The sequence below is a fragment of the Myxocyprinus asiaticus genome, chromosome 21 (assembly GCF_019703515.2).
Source record: "Myxocyprinus asiaticus isolate MX2 ecotype Aquarium Trade chromosome 21, UBuf_Myxa_2, whole genome shotgun sequence".
NCBI lineage: Eukaryota > Metazoa > Chordata > Actinopteri > Cypriniformes > Catostomidae > Myxocyprinus > Myxocyprinus asiaticus.
In genome coordinates this window covers 3,647,147-3,665,897 of record NC_059364.1, presented here as the reverse complement: position 1 = coordinate 3,665,897, position 18,751 = coordinate 3,647,147, and the positions used below count along the sequence as shown (strand labels likewise).

Sequence of the window (18,751 nt, the reverse complement as noted above, 5' to 3'; positions counted from 1 at the left end):
TGCGGCTGTCGGACTGCTTTTTTCGGTGTGTATGCACATCTGCATAGTCTTGAGAGGATTGTGTTTCCATTCCTAAGCTCTGGAAAACAGCTGCCATACAGAAATTCATCTTTTGCCTTTGAGTACGCTGAATAAATGAGTGGCAGCCTGTGGGTGAAAGCTACGATTGTATCCTGCGCATCCACGGGCTTTCTAGCCATGGCGAATGAGCCAATTACGGCTCAGCTCAAATTACAATAAATCATGTTTGCCAGCTTGTGCTATTGGGAAATAGATAATTATCCACAGCCATTTCGCCAAAGTCCTATCAGGCAGAAAGGCTCAATTTCCTCTGTGCAGTGGAACTCCATCTATTTGTGCAGGGCAGAAAATAAGACACTGGTTAGTATTGTGCATTTAACAGTTGATTTTAAGTGCTGTTGAGAGTGGAGGGGAGTTAAAAGTCAACTTGACATCAAAATTGACCTTGTTACTTTGTTAATACATGTTCCTGGTCGTATAGAGTGCAATATTTGTGTTCCGGAAGTAAAAATCCCATTCATTTTCTCCATAGGGGAATTTATTTTTAACGATAACTTATAAACCTTTAAAGACAGACCTACCATGAGCTCTGAGGTTGTAAATTGATGGTATATGCTTCTGTTGAAGCCATCATTATTTCAACTTCATTTAAAAAAAATCATGTTTAATAGCAGAATTCCTGCTGAAGAACTTCACCACCTGTAAATCCTGAGGAGAAAACGATCCACGGCAAACAAGCTCTGCACTCCTATAAAGCTCTGTGAATGACACAATCAAGTCAGTCTCTCTCTCCGCTCTTAAACTACTTATATACACTTGAAGTCAGAAGTTTACATGCACCTTAGCCAAATACATTTAAACTAAATTTTTCACAATTCCTGACATTTAATCGCAGAAAACATTCCTTGTCTTAGGTCAGTTAGGATCACTACTTTATTTTAAGAATGTGAAATGTCAGAATAATAGTAGAGAGAATGATTTATTTCAGCTTTTATTTCTTTCATCACATTCCCAGTGGGTCAGAAGTTTACATACACTTTGAGCATTGCCTTTAAGTTGTTTAACTTGGGTCACATGTTTTGGGTATCCTTCCACAAGCTTCTCACAATAAGTTGCTGGAATTTTGGCCCATTCCTCCAGACAGAACTGGAGTAACTGAATCAGGTTTGTAGGCCTTCTTGCTCACACACGCTTTTTCAGTTCTGCCCACAAATTTTCTATCGGATTGAGGTCAGGGCTTTGTGATGGCCACTCCAATACCTTGACTTTGTCCTTAAGCCATTTTGCCACAAATTTGGAGGTATGCTTGGGGTCATTGTCCATTTGGAAGACCCATTTGTGACCGAGCTTTAACTTCCTGGCTGATATCTTGAGAAGTTGCTTCAATATATACACAAAATTTTCCTTCCTGCACCAGTCCCTCCTGCAGCAAAGCACCCCCACAACATGATGCTACCACCCCCATGCTTTACGGTTGGGATGGTGTTCTTTGGCTTGCAAGCCTCACCCTTTTTCCTCCAAACATAACAATGGTCAGTATGGCCAAACAGTTTTTTGTTTCATTAGACCAGAGGAAATTTCTCCAAAAAGTAAGATCTTTGTCCCCATGTGCACTTGCAAACTGTAGTCTGGCTTTTTTATGGTGGTTTTGGAGCAGTGGCTTCTTCCTTGCTGAGCAGCCTTTCAGATTATGTTTGTACAGATGAACATGGTTGTGACGAGGAGGAGGGCGTGGCCGGGCCATGAGGGTGCACGGCCGGCGCTGAGTCAATCAGCGGGAGAGAGAGATAAACGGGAGCCGGAGACGCCAGTTCGGGAGAGAGAGAGACACACGCGGCCACGCTGTGTGTGTGTGTGTGTTTATGTTTGTTTTAAGTTCAGTTACATCATTAAAGTTATGTTGACTGTCCTTCCGGTTCTTGCCACCTCCTTGACCATCCTGAAACCGTTAAATTTCCCTTTCGGCCATCCTTCCTCTGGCCGGCCTTCCCCGCCTCCTGAGAAATTAAGAGAGAGATGAGGAGAGGGAGAGGGGAGAAAGAAAGAGTGAGCCGAGAGACAGAACGAGAGTTAGAGGAGAGACAGACTGGCTCGTCGGACACGCCATCGACTGGCCCTCTGCTCGCTGTACTGCTTCCGTCCGCGACACTTTTCGTCCCTTTCGGTTGCTGGTTGACGCAGAGCTCCAGCAATCCTCAGTCAGCGACTAGGACTACTTGACGGTGCATCCTTCATCCTTCCTGGGTTTCGGCACCAGTGTAACAGTTCATGGAAAGGAGGAAGCTGGGGCCGACTTCACAAAACAGGTAGACGTTTATTGTTGCGCTTTTCAGTCACACACAATAAAACACTGCTTCACACTACGTTATGCCTTTCAGCTTCACTACACATAAACTCTGTTGGCTTTTGAGCTCAACACTACACACAGTCAGCATCGTGTCTCTCTCTCATCTGCCGCTGTCTCATCTCCTTAAATACTCTTACCGCCCCTCACTGCAATGCGAGAACGGTGTGGCACACAGCGTCTGTAAACAATTGTTGGAAAAATTACTTGTGTCATGCACAAAGTAGATGTCTTAAACGACTTGCCAAAACTATAGTTTGCTAATATTAAATCTGCAAAATTAAAGAGTTTTATTGACTTCAACCTAAGTGTATGTAAACTTCTGACTTCAACTGTATTTGTGTATAGGGATGTAATGGTGTCACGGTTTCACAGTATACCACGGTTTTAAAAAGAGACGGTTATCAAACCGTTGACATTTATAATTCACGGTATTGCATTCACAGTATTACTTGAATTTTTCTAAAATCCAAGTAAGGAAATGAAAGTTTCCACTGTAAATATCAGTTAAATTAAGAGAGAATCGACTACATTTACACAGCATCATATAAACTTGATCAAATAAATCTCTAACTTGCTACATCCTCCTGTTTCACTCAACCATCACTTCATTTTAAAAGCCACATGCGTGAAGTGCATGGCCGTTCAAACGCACGCACACCAAAGCACATATGCTTACACTCAAACAGATGAAAACATCAGTCATAGAGACGGTAGAAGCCTTTTAAAGTAGCCAATTCAAAATATTTTGCCTTTATAAAGTACTTTATGCAACCAGTTTAAACATTCTGTCCATCATATTATTTTTCTAACAAATTCTACATTTCATAACACTCAGTAAAAACATTCAGTCAGTGAGCCGGATAATTAATGCACAGCATAGAGGGTTCAAATATCAGAAATATCCACATTTAATGAATGAATAGAATACAAAAGCCAAACTGTTTTACTCACAGACTAAAAGCTGTTTGTATACAGCATAGAGTTACAAAGCATAGGGATCTGTATTTCCTCAGGTAATTTAGTCTTCATAAAGGAGCGTGTCTGACATTTTGAGCGGATGAAGGGAAGTCGGGACTCGGGTGACTGCTCCCGGGTCCTAGTGCCTGCCGGATTTAACCTCTGTCAGTGCGACATATACAAAGCTGCGACTTATCTGTGGTTTTTTCTTTCTCTGAACAACGTGATTTTGACCAGGTGCGAGTTATATTCAGGTGTGACTTTAGTTCCGTAAAATACGGTATATCATAAATAAATATTAAGCTGCTAAAAATTATAGCAAGGCACCTTAATACCGTGATACCGTAATACCGCAGGATTTTTTGTGAAGGTTATCATACTGTGAACATTTCATAACGTTACATCCATATTTGTATATATATCTTAATATTTTGCGATAAACTTAAAATATATATTTTTTATGCTTATAATCAACCACTTCAAATCAATAGTTTTATACTTTTCCATTGTTTTTGACTCAATTATGTCGATCGCAATGCTTCATTGCCATTTAGTTCATTTCCTCATTTAAGACGTAATGTCTTGTACTTTTGTACGATTTTTCAAAAACTTTTTTTGCTTCAAATCAAAGTTTGTAATGTTCTGATTTACCTTGGAGCTGGTTGGTTTTGTTCATCCTTTAGAACACTTTTATGAAATCCCTATGGAAAAATAAATGAGGAAAAAACTTCCGGAACCAAGATGGCTAAAAAAAAGTGTGCTATTCCTTTTCTGCAGAAGTCACCTTGGCTGTGTGTGCAACTGGTTAATGTAAATAGTATGCATGCATAAATATGACTATACTTGAGACTTTTAAGTGGACATGTCACATCTTGCATCCGATCGTGTAGCATCTCGGGTAAGGAGGCATGAAGTTTAATGGAATCAATGCTACTCAAGGTGATAAAAGCAGCATAGAAAAAAAGGGTGTGAAAGGAGATGGCGACTCTCGAGAGAGACTCGTTGACAGGTCTGTCCTTTCCATGTCTCTGGAGAGATGTTGATGGGATGATGATGCGTTATGAAAGGTCAATGAACTCTGAATGTTAGTTTGAAGTCAAGAAACCATGATCCTGGCAGAACGTCTGGCAAATAAGAGCAGCTTTTCTATCACATAATTACAAATATGATAAATGCATTCAAGCTAAAGTATGAAATGGCATTTCCAACCCATTTTACTTCTGTAATGTGACATTTCCGAGAAAAACAGGATATTCAACAAGAAAACAATGTAGGCTGCACTTGATTTTATTCATTTTATCGAACATTTTCTTTTGTGTTACATGGAAGACATAACATCTTATGCATTTGGAACAACATGAGGGTGGGTAAATGAAATACCCCTTTATTCACCATGTTTACAGGCTCAGAGTGCTGCATTTCATGGTAAGAGTCCGCAAGTTGATGTGTCTACAAAGTTACGTTTCACGTTTTGCCTTTGTGTGGCGAGTGTAGCTGTAAGTTCATTGGTTTTCCCAAACACTCCCTGCTGGAAAACCCAGGTCATAGCAGTTTAAGTTAGTAAAACTGGTTTTGAAACATATTGGCTGATTTGTTTGCAATTTACAGTTCTTTTCCTTTTTCACTCAAGAAATGTCCAGGGTTCCCACTGTCATGAAAAACTTGAAAATAATTGGGATATCTAATGCCTCAAAAAGTCGCGGATACAATTTCGGATGAGTAAGTTTTTACTTACATTAGTTGACATGCTATTTTATATAAACATACATATTTTACTTGTTGGACTATTTCTAGACTTGCCAGCCAGTTTTCAAAGTATTGAAATTTGAAATATGTCCTAATAGGCAAGTTTTAGTTACATTTAAATGTTGTTTTGGCTAAAGCATGTATTTAAATTGTATGCTGTATGATATAAATATGATATAAAAATAATATGAATGTTTAGATTATATTTTAACTAGTGTTTATGCTGCCTCATTATCATCAACGAAGTGTGTGCTTGCATATATCTGTTTGGTGTAAATGTGTAAAATGTGCTGTAAATATGCCCATATTAGAAAATCAGCATATTAGAATGATTTCTGAAGGATCATGTGACACTGAAAACTGCAGTAATGATGCTGAAAATTCAGCTTTACATCACAGAAATAAATAGCATTTTACAATATATTCAAATAGAAAACTGTTATTTTAAATTGTAAAAATATTTCACAATATCACTGTTTTTGCTGTATTTTGGATCAAATAAATGCAGCCTTGGTGAGCAGAGGATACTTCTTTTAAAAACATTTTAAAAAATTGTACCGATCTAAAACTTTTAAACGGTAGTGTAGGTCTAAAGTTTTTAAGTAAAGTCTTTATGTAAAGAAAATGTATAGTCAGATTACTTCTTTTAACTTAAACTTGATTTTGTGAATATGCTACAAACAATACATTCAATCATTAAGTCTCCTCACATTCATCATCTCTCAGGGGAGGGGTCTTTGTCTCCTCAGGTGTGAATCACATCAATATTCATGATCATTCATGCCTCCTCGCATATGGCCTTTCTAACACTAAAAGTGTCTTACAAAAGTAAATGACTATATTGTTTTGTATGAATGGGTGATCAGGATGGTTTTCACATCATTTTGTAGCAAAAACTCTAGGCTACAAGATCCAGTTCTCAAAAGTCTTGTGAACAAATTTTTAGTATGTGTTATATGGCCTTATTTCAGTGACTTAAATCCACGCATAAACGTTATTTTCTCAAAAATACAAACATGTACATTCATGTTGCTCACATATTATTGTAGCCCAGTTTGTGCTGAATACAGTGTCATCAGACTTTAGCCGTTAATGTTTTTAAGCAACTGAAAAAAGCACAAATGTCAAGGCATGTTAAAACTTCTCCAGGGCCTTGAACACCCTCAGACCCCAGAGGGTTAATGGATTAACTAAACCCATGTATATACACCAATGTAAAATATTGATGGGTCCTCATGTTCACGTATATGCACTTGTACATTTTTTATTGTCCCAGAGTTTTGTGTAAGAGGAAACCCCACTATTGTAGCACAATTCCGCTGCAGTTTGCAATACAAAGTTAAGGAAACAAAAACAGCAACAACTCTGGAATATCTGGAAATAAAGCGGAGCAACAAAGAATAATTTTTCACCCAATTTGGAATGCCCAATTCCCAGTGCACTTTTAAGTCCTCGTGGTCGCGTAGTGATTCGCCTCAATCTGGGTGGCGGAGGATGAATACCATTTGCCTCCGCGTCTGAGAGCATCAATCCGCGCATCTTATCACATGGCTTGTTGAGCGCGTTGCCACGGAGACATAGCGCGTGTGGAGGCTTCACGCCATCCACCGCGGCATCCGCGCTCAACTCACCACGCGCCCCACAGAGAACAAACCACATTATAGCGACCATGAGCAGGTTATCCCATGTCACTCTACCCTCCCTAGCAACCGGGCCAATTTGGTTGCTTAGGAGACCTGGCTGGAGTCACTCAGCATGCCCTGGGATTCGAACTAGCGAACTCCAGGGGTGGTAGCCAGCGTCTTTTACCACTGAGCTACCCAGGCCGCCGGATACCATGTTTTTTATTTACACAAGCGTTGCAGGGAAATTATGTTGCTGTGGAGAAAACTGCTTACTGACTGAGCCGCATGTGTACGTGAGTAAAGAGTACGCTGCTTATGCAGTGCATGTAAATGGAAACGCCACTTTCTCGCAATAACCCGATTTCTTGCAGTTGGCCACTTTCTGGTGTCCATGTAAACGTAGTCGATGAACAGATCAAAATCGTTTACAAATTGGTCTAAATGATTAATTGGTGAGTTAGTGTGTATCCAGCAATCACAAATCACTGGAAATGTCATGGAAAAGTCATGGAATGTCACATTATGGAACAAAAAATGGTTGTGTATTAGAAATCAACCGATAGTGGATTTTGCCGATAACGATAACTAAAGGTTGATAACCGATTAATTGGCAGATAGTTTTAAAAATAGAATTAAAGAATGATTTATACAAGTTTTCTTAGTCATTCCTTACTATGATGGGCAAAGGCTCGGAGGCTACAAGAGTCCAAAATAAATAAAATCCCAGATGTTGTTTATTGCTGAACAAAAATCCCAATAATAACCTGAAGAAATTAAGATATGTTGCATAATGCGGGACTTTTAACTATAAACTAGTCCGAAACACAACGGGGACTCTTATTTTGAAATGACGAAGACTTGGCTTTGTTACTATGCTCTATATTTAAGTATTTACCAAATTAAGCTTTACCAGAGGAGGTTTAATGAGGAATAAGGTTTATTATTATTCACAAAATATGAAGTTGGAGACACGATATAGTATGTGCTGACGGGGCAGGCTTCCATATAATCGCTTTTTTCGTTGCATTTCCTTGCTTCAATTTAGATTCTTGTTTATCTAATCAAAATATGCATTGAAGTGAGGATAAAAATCTGGATGAGTATTTTTAATGATGAAAGATTGAGGAACACGGAGGAATAGAAAAAAACTATCAGCAACTATCGGCAAGGATTTTTTAAGATAATCGATAGTTCCGAAAAGCAACTATCGGTACCGATTAATCGTTAAAACCGATATATTGATCTAACTCTGTTGTGAATGTTATTTTATGTTGACTTTAACAACTCTGAAATAGTTTGTTAATGGTAGATATCTAACTAAAAAAACTTTTTTTATGCAAATGCCTTGGTAAATCCATGGTATATATCAAAATACAATGGAATTACCATAATCCATCTGGACCAAGATGCTCTACCAGGTTGAACCCAAGTTTCTAGATGGTAGACCAGCTGATCAACCATCTAGACAAGCTTGAATAAGCCAGCTGCCAGAATCTGGTATTAACTCAATTCGCCAGCATTGTTTTGTAAGGACTAGAAGACAGTCTTTGTCACATTCTTGTTGTATTTATCGTAGATTTAGGCATTAACCTTGTGAAAATCTTAAGGTGCTTTAGAGAGGATGAGATAAAATGCATCACCGGTGAGAGAATCTCTTGTCGTTTCTTGATTCTCTGTGATTCGCCCCTGGCTGTGAGTTGAAGGGCTGTTTGCAGAAGACCTGTTATGGTCTCTCCTCTCGTGTGGATAGCCTGCTGTTCCAAGTTATATAAGGGCATGTTTGCTTTTAGTATGATGCTACAGATGTACTGACCTGTCCGCATAACTAATATCATTGTTGTCCCATATACTTTTTTTTTTTTCCAATTTAAATCAATATACATTATTCTGATGTTTCCATGCTGGAAACATGTTGCCAATCACATTGCATAATTTTTGTAGTGGGTTTCAACATGGTGTTCATATGCATGTTTGTCTCCAAAGGGGCTTACTGAAAATGGTATCAAACAGAAAGAGGTTAAGCCCCGTCTGCTGTGTTTTAATCTGTGGTGGACCCCTACAGTGCTGTGAAATCAGAGATTATAGTTCTTTATATGACACTGATATGAAATCTGTGATGGCGTGCCCTAGATCAGAGCACATCCTTTACGTGTGGAAAAGCTAGATAAACTGTTTATTCATTATGACATTGCGAATCAAATCAAATCAAAAATATATGAAATTTGGGATTTTGCTGTGCATTATTTACATTTTAGTCTGGGGTTTTTCTTCAACTTTGTGCAGTTCTGACAATATGGACTTCTATAAAGTAGTCTCGTTAAAATATTTTTCACACTCCCACTATTTTTTTATTTTTTTTTAATTTGGCAGAATTATAGCTTGATTGGAAATGGTGCCCAATGAAAATATTTATACTTGAATTTCTTTGTAGTCTTCAAACATTACACATATTTCAACTCAAGCATGCTCTTCACTGGCACTTTTGTCCACTTGGTTAAAAACTACACTAACTTTAAAAAAAAATAAAAATAAAAAAACTTGGTGCAAAATAGTTTGGTGTGGCTGAAATGAAGCCACAGCCTTGTCATAGTTTTTGAAAAATTGATAGAAATACTTTTCACACAATAAATATTGAAATTGTTTGTTTATTTCACATTTTTTATTTAGATTATCATATTTTTAAACAATAATAATAATGTATTTTTATAATGGATTTTCATAGTTAATATTGAAAGTCTGGGTTCTGGGATAAGGCAAATGTATACATAAAAAGCATTTGAAATGTAATGAAAATAAAAGATGAAGGCTTGGTAAAAACGTTTCCAATTCCGTTTTAATGAGTCCTTCATAAAACAAAAAGAAACAAGTTGAAATTTGTTCATTTTTAATAACAGTGAAGAAACACCCTCTTACAGGTGTAATTTAGAATGTGAATGTTGGGGCAAAATCGTGGCAATAGGGTACAAAATAAGGCTTAAAGGAGTATTCCGGGTTCAATACAGGTTAAGCTCAATCGACAGCATTTGTGGCATAATGTTGATTACAACAAAAATTTTGACTCGTCCCTCTTTTTCTTTAAAAAAGCAAAAGTTAGGGTTACAGTTAGACACTTAAAATGGAAGTCAATGGGGCCAATCCGTAAAAAAAAAATTAAAAAAAAAACGTTAAAATACTCACTGTTTTAAAAGTATAGCCACAAGACATAAACAGTATGTGTGTTAACATGATTTTACTGTGATAAAATCACTTATTAACCTTTTCTGTGTAAAGTTATAGCCAATTTTACAACTTCGTTGCCATGATGATGTAATGTCAACAAACCCTAAAACCCTAAAATAACTGTAAAAATTACAATTGAAACAACTTTACAGCTCAAATAATACATAAAAATAATTAATGTAAGTGCTTTTATAAAATAATAATCTTCACATTTCTGCTTTTAAACCCTCCAAAAATTGGCCCCATTCACTTCCATTGTAAGTGTCTCACTGTATCCTAAATTTGTGCTTATTTTTTTAAAGAATGGATGAGTCGAAATCATTTTTTTGGGAAATCAACATTATGCCTCAGATGCTGCCGTTTGAGCTTAACTTGTTTTGAACCCGGACTATTCGTTTAAAACTCAATGACATCAGAGTGAGTGAGTGACTGGAGGTACTAAACTATCTGAAATGTTGTTCTTCCACTATATTATTTTCTGATTATTTTTTATGCAATTTAACATTTTTGCAACACTATTTCCAAAGTTTGGGACATGTCTGAATAGTTTTATTTTCTAGTAATAAACTTAAAGAAAAGTGTTGTGAATTACAGGCTTACACATTAAGGCTAGCCTAAATAAAGTTGTGGGGTCTAGCTAGTTTGGGACCAAATATTGGTTTGTAGTTATTGATAAACTTTATATTTACCATATATTTAAGATATAAAAATGTATCAATATAATACATATCTATATAATTTATATATAAAAATAAATAAATATTAACAGGGTTCAATGGTTGAGTTTGACGAATATTAAGAAAACGTCATTATTGTTTTTCCACCATGCTTTTGAAGGGGTCTAAATTAGCGGTTGACCAACATGGCTTATTCAGTGGTCGATACCGATATCTAGAGCAGGATGGCTGATTTAAATGCAGATAAACACAATACAATTTAACAACAGCAAATCGTATGTACACAACATTTCTAAAGTGAAACAAACTTTGTAAACAGCAAGATTTGACTGTCCATTGACAAACTATTGGTCGATTTTTGGAACTGACAAAAGGGAACGTTATCGCTTCTGTTAATTGGCCAAGCAAACACTGTTGTTGGCCGATGCCGATAATCGAAAAATGGCTTAATATTGGCTGATTAATCAGCCTGGCCGATATATCGGTCTTTCACTACTATTACCATTGATGACACTGATTTTAATTGTTGGATAGGTCAAACAGGTCAAGACCACTGAGGTGGGACAGGACAAAATCATGATTTTAAAGACATTTTATGTTTTTAAATAATAGTGTTAGAAGTTCCCTCAAAGAACAATGGATTTGTGCCTTTTATTTCTTTAAACAAAATGATTTAAGACACCAGTTTGTACGTTGTTTGTGGAAAGTGCCAAAAACATGAATCTTCTGTTTATTTAGTCCATTCATTCACCAATAAATAAAAGTAGTTGTCTCATATAAACCCATAACAACATGGGATCAAAAAGAGCACAGTGTTGCTGGTGTTGTTCTATAGACCTTTATAGACGGTCCTTCATCTTTCTAATGGAGTGAAGTTGGGAATACTCGAAGTCCTGCTGTCATCCTGTCCCGAGTGCATATCTCTTCCACATGTCCTCCCAGATAACCAGCACCAGTGAGGCTGTGGTGTTTAAATAGCTTACTTCCTGTCGGGCTCAGAGAATTCTCCTTCCTGTCTACACGGGGTCACTTTGTTGTGTATTCTAAGAGTGTTATCTGTCCTCCTTGACCCTGACTTCATCTTTTTATTCCCTCATTAACCCTCAGAGCACCAGAATTACTTCGGGGTGGATGAGAATTTGGGTCCGGTGGCCATCAGCGTGAGGAGAGAGAAACTGGACGATGGAAAAGATAAGGAGGGAGCGCAGTATAACTACCGGATCACCTTCAGGACGAGTCAGGTAAATGAGTAGTTGACACATGGACTTGGACTTTTTTCAAGATTTTAGGTTGTATAATGGATTCAGTAAATATCTTTAAAACAAGATATATTTACTTGACAAGCAAAATGACATGATATAAAGTGTTGTTTTAAGAAAAATCGAACAAAATTGAGGTATGTTTGTGCTTAAAACAAGAACAAATTTGCCAATGAGGTAAGAAAATAAACTTGTTTTCGCTTTCCCCATGGCAAATAGTTTTGTTCTTGTTTTAAGCACAAACATACCTGAATTTTGTTAGATCTTTTGCTTCTCAAGCAAATGTATCTTGTTTTAAGGATATTTAGACATTTTTTTTACTGGAAAACAAGACAAAAATATGCAATAAGAAAATATTTTTTTGCAGTGAAGATCCTTAAGTCACTCCACAAGACTCAATAATTGGTCATAAAAACAATGGACTATTTTTTACTGTATATTACAAGTTATTATTTATGAACAAGTCAGTTTTGAAAATTGACAATTAGATAATGGCAATATATTTAAATAGTATTTCTGTCCACTTTGTTCATTGATGTGCTTTGAAGAAATCACTAATCATTTTTTTATGGATAAAATCTGTTCTTTGCTGTCCAGCCAAATGATGAAAATATAAGAGGTAAAATGATTGACCTTTTTTCTTTGAAGGCAACTGCCCAAATGCAAATATTCTCAGCTCATTGTTTTTTTAATGGATGGATAACTTCTCTCTGGGTTATCACTAATGAACCGCAGGTTGATGGATGCTTTGATCTTCAACATCTAATGGCGATCATTCTCAATTAAACAGAATTATGAAGCCTATTTTCATTCTCTACATGCTGTAGATTCACATGCATCAAACTCTCAGAAATTACCATTGAAAGGAGCTTGAAGCAGGCTAGTACTTTACATCAGAGTTCCAGCATGAAAGCTTCTACTTTATAAAAGCTCAAAGTTACACAGTTGAGAAAGAAAGGTAAACGCAACAACAGCACCTGGTGTTGAACTGAAAAATGGGTTGCTGACATAATGCCTGAGCTAGCAGAAGCTATTGTTGTGAATACAATAGACATTCTTGTGCTAAGGTATTTTTCAAAGTAATACTAATAGTTCTTTCCATTTCTCATCAGTTAACCACTTTGCGAGGAGCGATTCTGGAGGATGCTGTGCCTTCCACAGCGAGGCACGGTACGGCACGTGGTCTTCCTCTGAAGGAAGTGCTGGAGTATGTGGTTCCCGAACTAAACATCCAGAGCCTCAGACTGGCCATCAGCTCACCCAAAGTTCCGGAGCAACTCCTCAAACTGGACGAGCAGGGGGTGAGACATTTTATTTCCTGTTTTTATAAAAAGGATAGTTCCTGGTCTAAAATCTGCTGAATGAGCCACATTCATTTCAAGCCATGTGCATACATGTGACCACACATCAAGTGAATTCAATATTAAGGGTTAGGGGTTAGGGTTATGTATCGATGTATTTTTTCGTTGTTAAAATGCTCCTCTTATGCGAACATAATGCGGAGTCAACTTTAAGTAAGCCATTCAAAGTAGGGATACACCGATACAAAATTTGTGAGCCGATACCCAGTGCTGGGTGGATTACTTGTGAATAGTAATCAGGTACCGATTACAACTTACATAACAAAAATGCAATCGGTAACGGAATTTTGTAGATTACATTTTTGGGGTGATCTAATGTGATCACTTTTGTCTTTTGGATTACTTCCAACGTAATTCTTTTTTATTTGATGTCACATGCATTTGAGTAGGATTAACTTCTATCATTTTAACATAAAAGTAAAAAGATAAATTTTTTTTATTCCATTTTCTATTACAAACAAAAAGAGCCTCACAAAAAGTGTTCCTCATAACATTTTTAAAAAGTGCATTAAACAGTACATGAATTTGAATATACAATAAACATTAAATCTAACAGCAATGACAGTGCATGGCCAAAGTTTATAATTCAAAACACTAAGACATCAAGTTCATTTTGAGTGCATAAAATAATAGCAACATTACGTGACATTAATAAACATAAAATCAACATAAAATGAAAAAAAATTAACGACCATAAAATCAACAGTAATGACGTTGCTAGGTATATCAGTGGATGCAAAAGATTTAAAAAAAGAGAATGATTAGGGTGATCAACAAATTATTAACAATTTACTGCCATTGCCTTCTTAATATGTAATCATGTAATCCATAAAGTAACTGTAGTCCTATTACAAGTATTTTAAAATGTAATATAATCCAATTACAAATACTTGATTTTGTAATCTGATTACATGATACAGATTACATGTAATCCATTACTACCCAGCACTGCCGATGCAGATATTATTTGGAAAAAAATCTGCCGATAGCGATTGTTTGGTGTTTCTACTTTTTTATGCTAACTTGTTTACAGTTGACAGCAGTCTGTTTTGCTTAGAGTTTGTCAATGTGTCCAGTTCTCACAGTACGTGTTTGTAACAGGACTGGTCATTGTAGGAATGAGGAAGTGGGGTTCAGTTAATGTCACACTCTTTATTTACTCAAAATAACACTCAATAGCTTGGCTGAAACTCTCTAATGCATGGTACAGCTGGGTAACTTTCTCTCCTCCCTGGGTTCTGGCGTGGGCTCCTCTTATCGCTCTTCCCGGATTACTGCAACAAGAAACAGATGTTAGCCCTAATTGTCACCCAGGGATGAATCCTTATCACTTCCCCTTTCCCTGGACGGACACTCAACCATGCCCTCGCCACACACCCTAACCACCCAACTCAAGCCAGGGAGCCATCCGGCCTGCCCACCACTCCCCCCCCCTTTGGAGAGGAAATCTGTGACAGCCATCTGTGCCCTCGGCCTGTGGACCACCTCGAACTTAAAAAGCTGTAACAGCAGATACCAACGGGTGATCTGTGCGTTAGTATCCTTCATGCAGTGGAGCCACTGGAGCGTGGCATAATCTGAACAGAGGGTGAAGGCCCGCCCCAACAGGTAGTAACGGAGTGTGAGGACTGCCCACTTAATGGCCAAGCATTCCTTCTCAACGGTGCTGTACTTAGTCTCTCTCAAAGAGAGCTTCCGACTAATGTACAGCACTGGCAGTTCCTCCACCTCCACCACCTGCGAGAACACCGCCCCCATCTGAAACGTCCATCTGTAAAATGAAAGGGAGAGAGAAGTCAGGTGTATGTAAAAGCAGCCCACCACAAAGTACAGATTTCACCTGCATAAATGCCTGTTGACACTGCTCTGTCCACTGGACCGGATCTGGTGACAGCCGAATAGTTAGGTACAAACCTACGATAGTAGCCAGCCAGCCCCAGGAATTGTCTTACCTCCTTTTTGGTCTTAGGTCTCAGGGAGGCTGCAATCACTGTGGTTTTATCAATTTGGGGCCGCACCTGCCCATGGCCCAAGTGGAAGCCCAGATACCGTACCTCCACCCACCCAATTGCACACGTCTTCGGGTTTGCCGTGAGCCCCGCTCGTCTCAATGACCTCAGGACAGCCCTCAGATGTTGCAGGTGCTGCTGCCAGTCTTTACGGCATAAGCAACGTGCAGTCTGAGGACTCGTCCATAAGCCACTAGAATGTAGCCGGAGCCCCAAACAAACTAAACAGAAGCATCACAAATTGGTGTAAGCCGAATGGTGTGGAGAAGGCTGTTTTCTCACGGGATATTGGGGTTAAGGGGATTTGCCAATAGCCCTTTGTCAAATCCAGTGTCGAATAAAAACTAGCTGTGCCTAACCGATCAAGCAGTTCATCAATACGAGCCATTGGATATGCATCAAATTTAGACACCACACTTACCTTTCGATAATCCACACAGAACCAGACCGACCCGTCGCTCTTAGGAACCAGCACTACCGGGCTGGACCAGTCACTGTGGGATTCTTCTATTACTCCCATCTCAAGCATTGCATCCAATTATTCTTGTACCACTTTTTTCTTGTGCTCGGGAAGTCGGTAGGGATGAGTACGTACCACTACCCTGGGCATAGTCTCGGTGTGGTGCTGTATGAGGTTTGTACGACCAGGTAGAGGCGAGAACATGTCTGCAAATTCTTTCTGCAATTTAGCAACCTCTGTGATTTGAGACTGTGATAGGTGGTCTCCACAAGTGACAGGGATGATATGATTGGCTTTTAAGTTCACCTCTGGCCCGAGCTCCGCCATCTCTGGAACCAGCGTCACAGGGACCGCCTTCCTCCATAATTTGAGATGGTATATTTGACATGCTTCACCTCTATCTGTTCGTTTTACCTCATAATCGAGATCTCCCACCCGTCATGTGACCTCAAAGGGCCCTTGCCATTTGGCAAGTAATTTGGAGCTCGAGGTTGGGAGTAATGCAAGCCCTTTTCTCCCAGTGCAAATTCCCGTAGCCGAGCTCCCCTATCATACAGCCAGCTTTGGCGTTCTTTTTTTTTTTTTTTAATTAACAATTTTATTGATTCCAAACATAAAACATACAAACACAACATAAAAAATGGAATCAATTATTCACATTAAACTTCCTCCCCCCGAACATCCCCCACCCCCCACCTGACACAAAAACACACTATACTGTGGTCACCAACAACTAGAGCATCAAAATAAAAATAAAGAATAAAAAAAAAGATATACATTCAAACAAGATCAATAAAACATACCCAGTTAAACTACAAATCCCTCTCCACAGCCCCTCCCCGAGAACCCTCCAAAAAAGCCAAATACTTGATGCTTTTTTGAATCCTAGCCCACATTCCCTCTTCCAATACCAAGTTTCCAATACCTTTCTCCCATAATCTCTTGAGAGAAGACGAAGCTCCATCCCCCAGACTCTGAATTAACAGGGAGTAATTCACCGATGCCTCATGACCTTTTCCAAAAGCAGTAATCACCATTTCCAGAGTATCTGCTGCTTGAGGGGGGGTATATACTACTCCCAAAAATAGTACAGAACAGGTGGCGCAGCTGTAAATACCTAAAGAACTGGGATCTAGGAATCTTAAAATGTTGAACCAAATTTTCAAAAGATCTTATCACTCCACTTTCATATAGGTCACCGAGTGTAGTAACCCCCCTCCAAATCCACTCTGACCAACAGAAAGGAGACTTATGAATTTAAATGCAACATTTAAATAAATGTCCGAATTTAACACTCTGGACACTTTTGTCCAAACCACATGCAAAAGCAAGATAACGGGGTTTAACTTCTTTGGTTAGTTTGATAGAAAGGCTTTGCAATGGCGAAATAGGGGCAAGGACTTCCTGTTCAATATGAAACCAGGGAGGGGCTCTCTCAGGTGGAAGCGACCAATGACCCAAATGTCTGAGGCCGAATGCATAATAATAAAACAGGCCAATAGGTGGCCTAGCCCACCTTTGTCAATCAGCCTATGTAACTTGGGATGTTTACCATTCCAAATAAAGGACTTCGCTATGCTATCAAATTGCTTGAAATAAGAGAGGGGGACATCTACAGGGAGAGATTGTAGCAGGTGGTTGAATTTTGGAATACAATTAATTTTAGTAACATTAACCTTCCCAATCATAGATAAATGTAATGAAGCCCACCTGCCCACATCGCTCGAAAACCTTTTTATTAAGGGGTCAAAATTAACTCTAACTAAATCAGACAAATTTGCTGGGAATAAAATGCCCAAATACTTAATGCCCTGTTTAGGCCACTGGAAGGCACTCGGCTGGAAAGCTGTTACTGGGCAAAACACTGTCAGAGCTAAAGCTTCGGATTTAGACCAGCACGCAAAAAAAGAGAGAGAATTTTTTTTTTTCAGTTTTCTCGGACAGTCAAACGAATGTTCAGTGAGCCGGCTGTTCATGAGTGCAGCAGATGACCTTATCCTTCCAATGTCCTGCAAAAAATACTCCACAAAACAAACTCCAGCCAATAGGAGGCATAAGCACAAAGAACGAGCAGATTTATCCACAACTGTCCCGAAGGAGTGTTATTCCACAAAACAAACTCCAGCCACTATTCGGAGCCATCACAAAAAGAAACAAGAAAGAAAGGCGCCCAGCTTCCTCAGACAGTCAAGTGTATGTTCAGCGAGACAAGCTCACTTGGGAGCAATGTGAGAAATGCACCATGATTTCCTCAGTCAATTGATTATGAAAGACAATGCTTGTTGTGGGCATGTAAATATTTTGTGGCCATCCTTAGTATCTATTCTCAATTTGGCTGAAAACATCAGTACAAAAGCGATCCTCCATCGATGTAAGAGTTTCTTACATTCCTTGAATCGATCACTTTTCTCTCTTGTGGAATTCACAAGTTCTGGGAACAAGAAAATGCTGTGGTTCTTCCAGGAAAGCCTTCCTTTCCTCCTCGCCTCACGTAACACAAGATCTTTATCAAATGATCTCAGAAATTTGGCCAAAATAGATCAGGACCTGTCTCCCTCAGCGGATCTCCGAACCGGGACCCTGTGAGCTCGCTCAATTTCCAGTTTATGGCCTGTCGAGCAGACTTGGGAAGAGCTCGTCTAGGAATTTCACCATATCTCTGCCTTCCTCATGCTCAGGAATTCCAACAATTCGGACATTGTTTCGTCGATTACGATTCCCCAAATCCTCCAGTTTTTCCCAAACGTGCTACAAGTCTGTCTTGGTCACTAGCGGATTAGCAGCTAATTCCCTCTCCGATGACTCCAGATAATTGATCCGTTTCTCAACCTCCCTGATTCTTGTAACCAACACAGACAATTTCGCCTCCATGGAAGTAATCGATTGATGTATTACCGCAAGATCCTCCAAGTCCGCCACAACCTTCGTCAGCATCACATACATGTTGGACAGTTGCCATTGAATTTCTCCTGCCGCACCATCCAAACCGAGTCCCTGGTCTGCATCCCTGTCTGGGGTATCAGCTTGAGCATGTAAGTGTCTTTTAATATCTCCAGAGGCCGAGGATTTT

At 38.8% G+C, this 18,751-nt stretch overlaps 1 protein-coding gene across 6 annotated transcripts in view; it reads left to right on the top strand.

Annotated features, from left to right (window-relative positions):
* The window catches only part of LOC127411914 (signal-induced proliferation-associated 1-like protein 2), a 212,625-nt gene that overhangs the window by 86,614 nt on the left and 107,260 nt on the right, over positions 1 to 18,751 (top strand). For all 6 annotated transcript variants that reach the window (XM_051647814.1, XM_051647813.1, XM_051647812.1 and 3 more), the window contains 2 exons: positions 11,700 to 11,833; positions 12,964 to 13,152. In XM_051647814.1, coding sequence (XP_051503774.1) covers positions 11,700 to 11,833; positions 12,964 to 13,152 — 323 coding nt within the window. The remainder of the gene's footprint in view (positions 1 to 11,699; positions 11,834 to 12,963; positions 13,153 to 18,751) is intronic.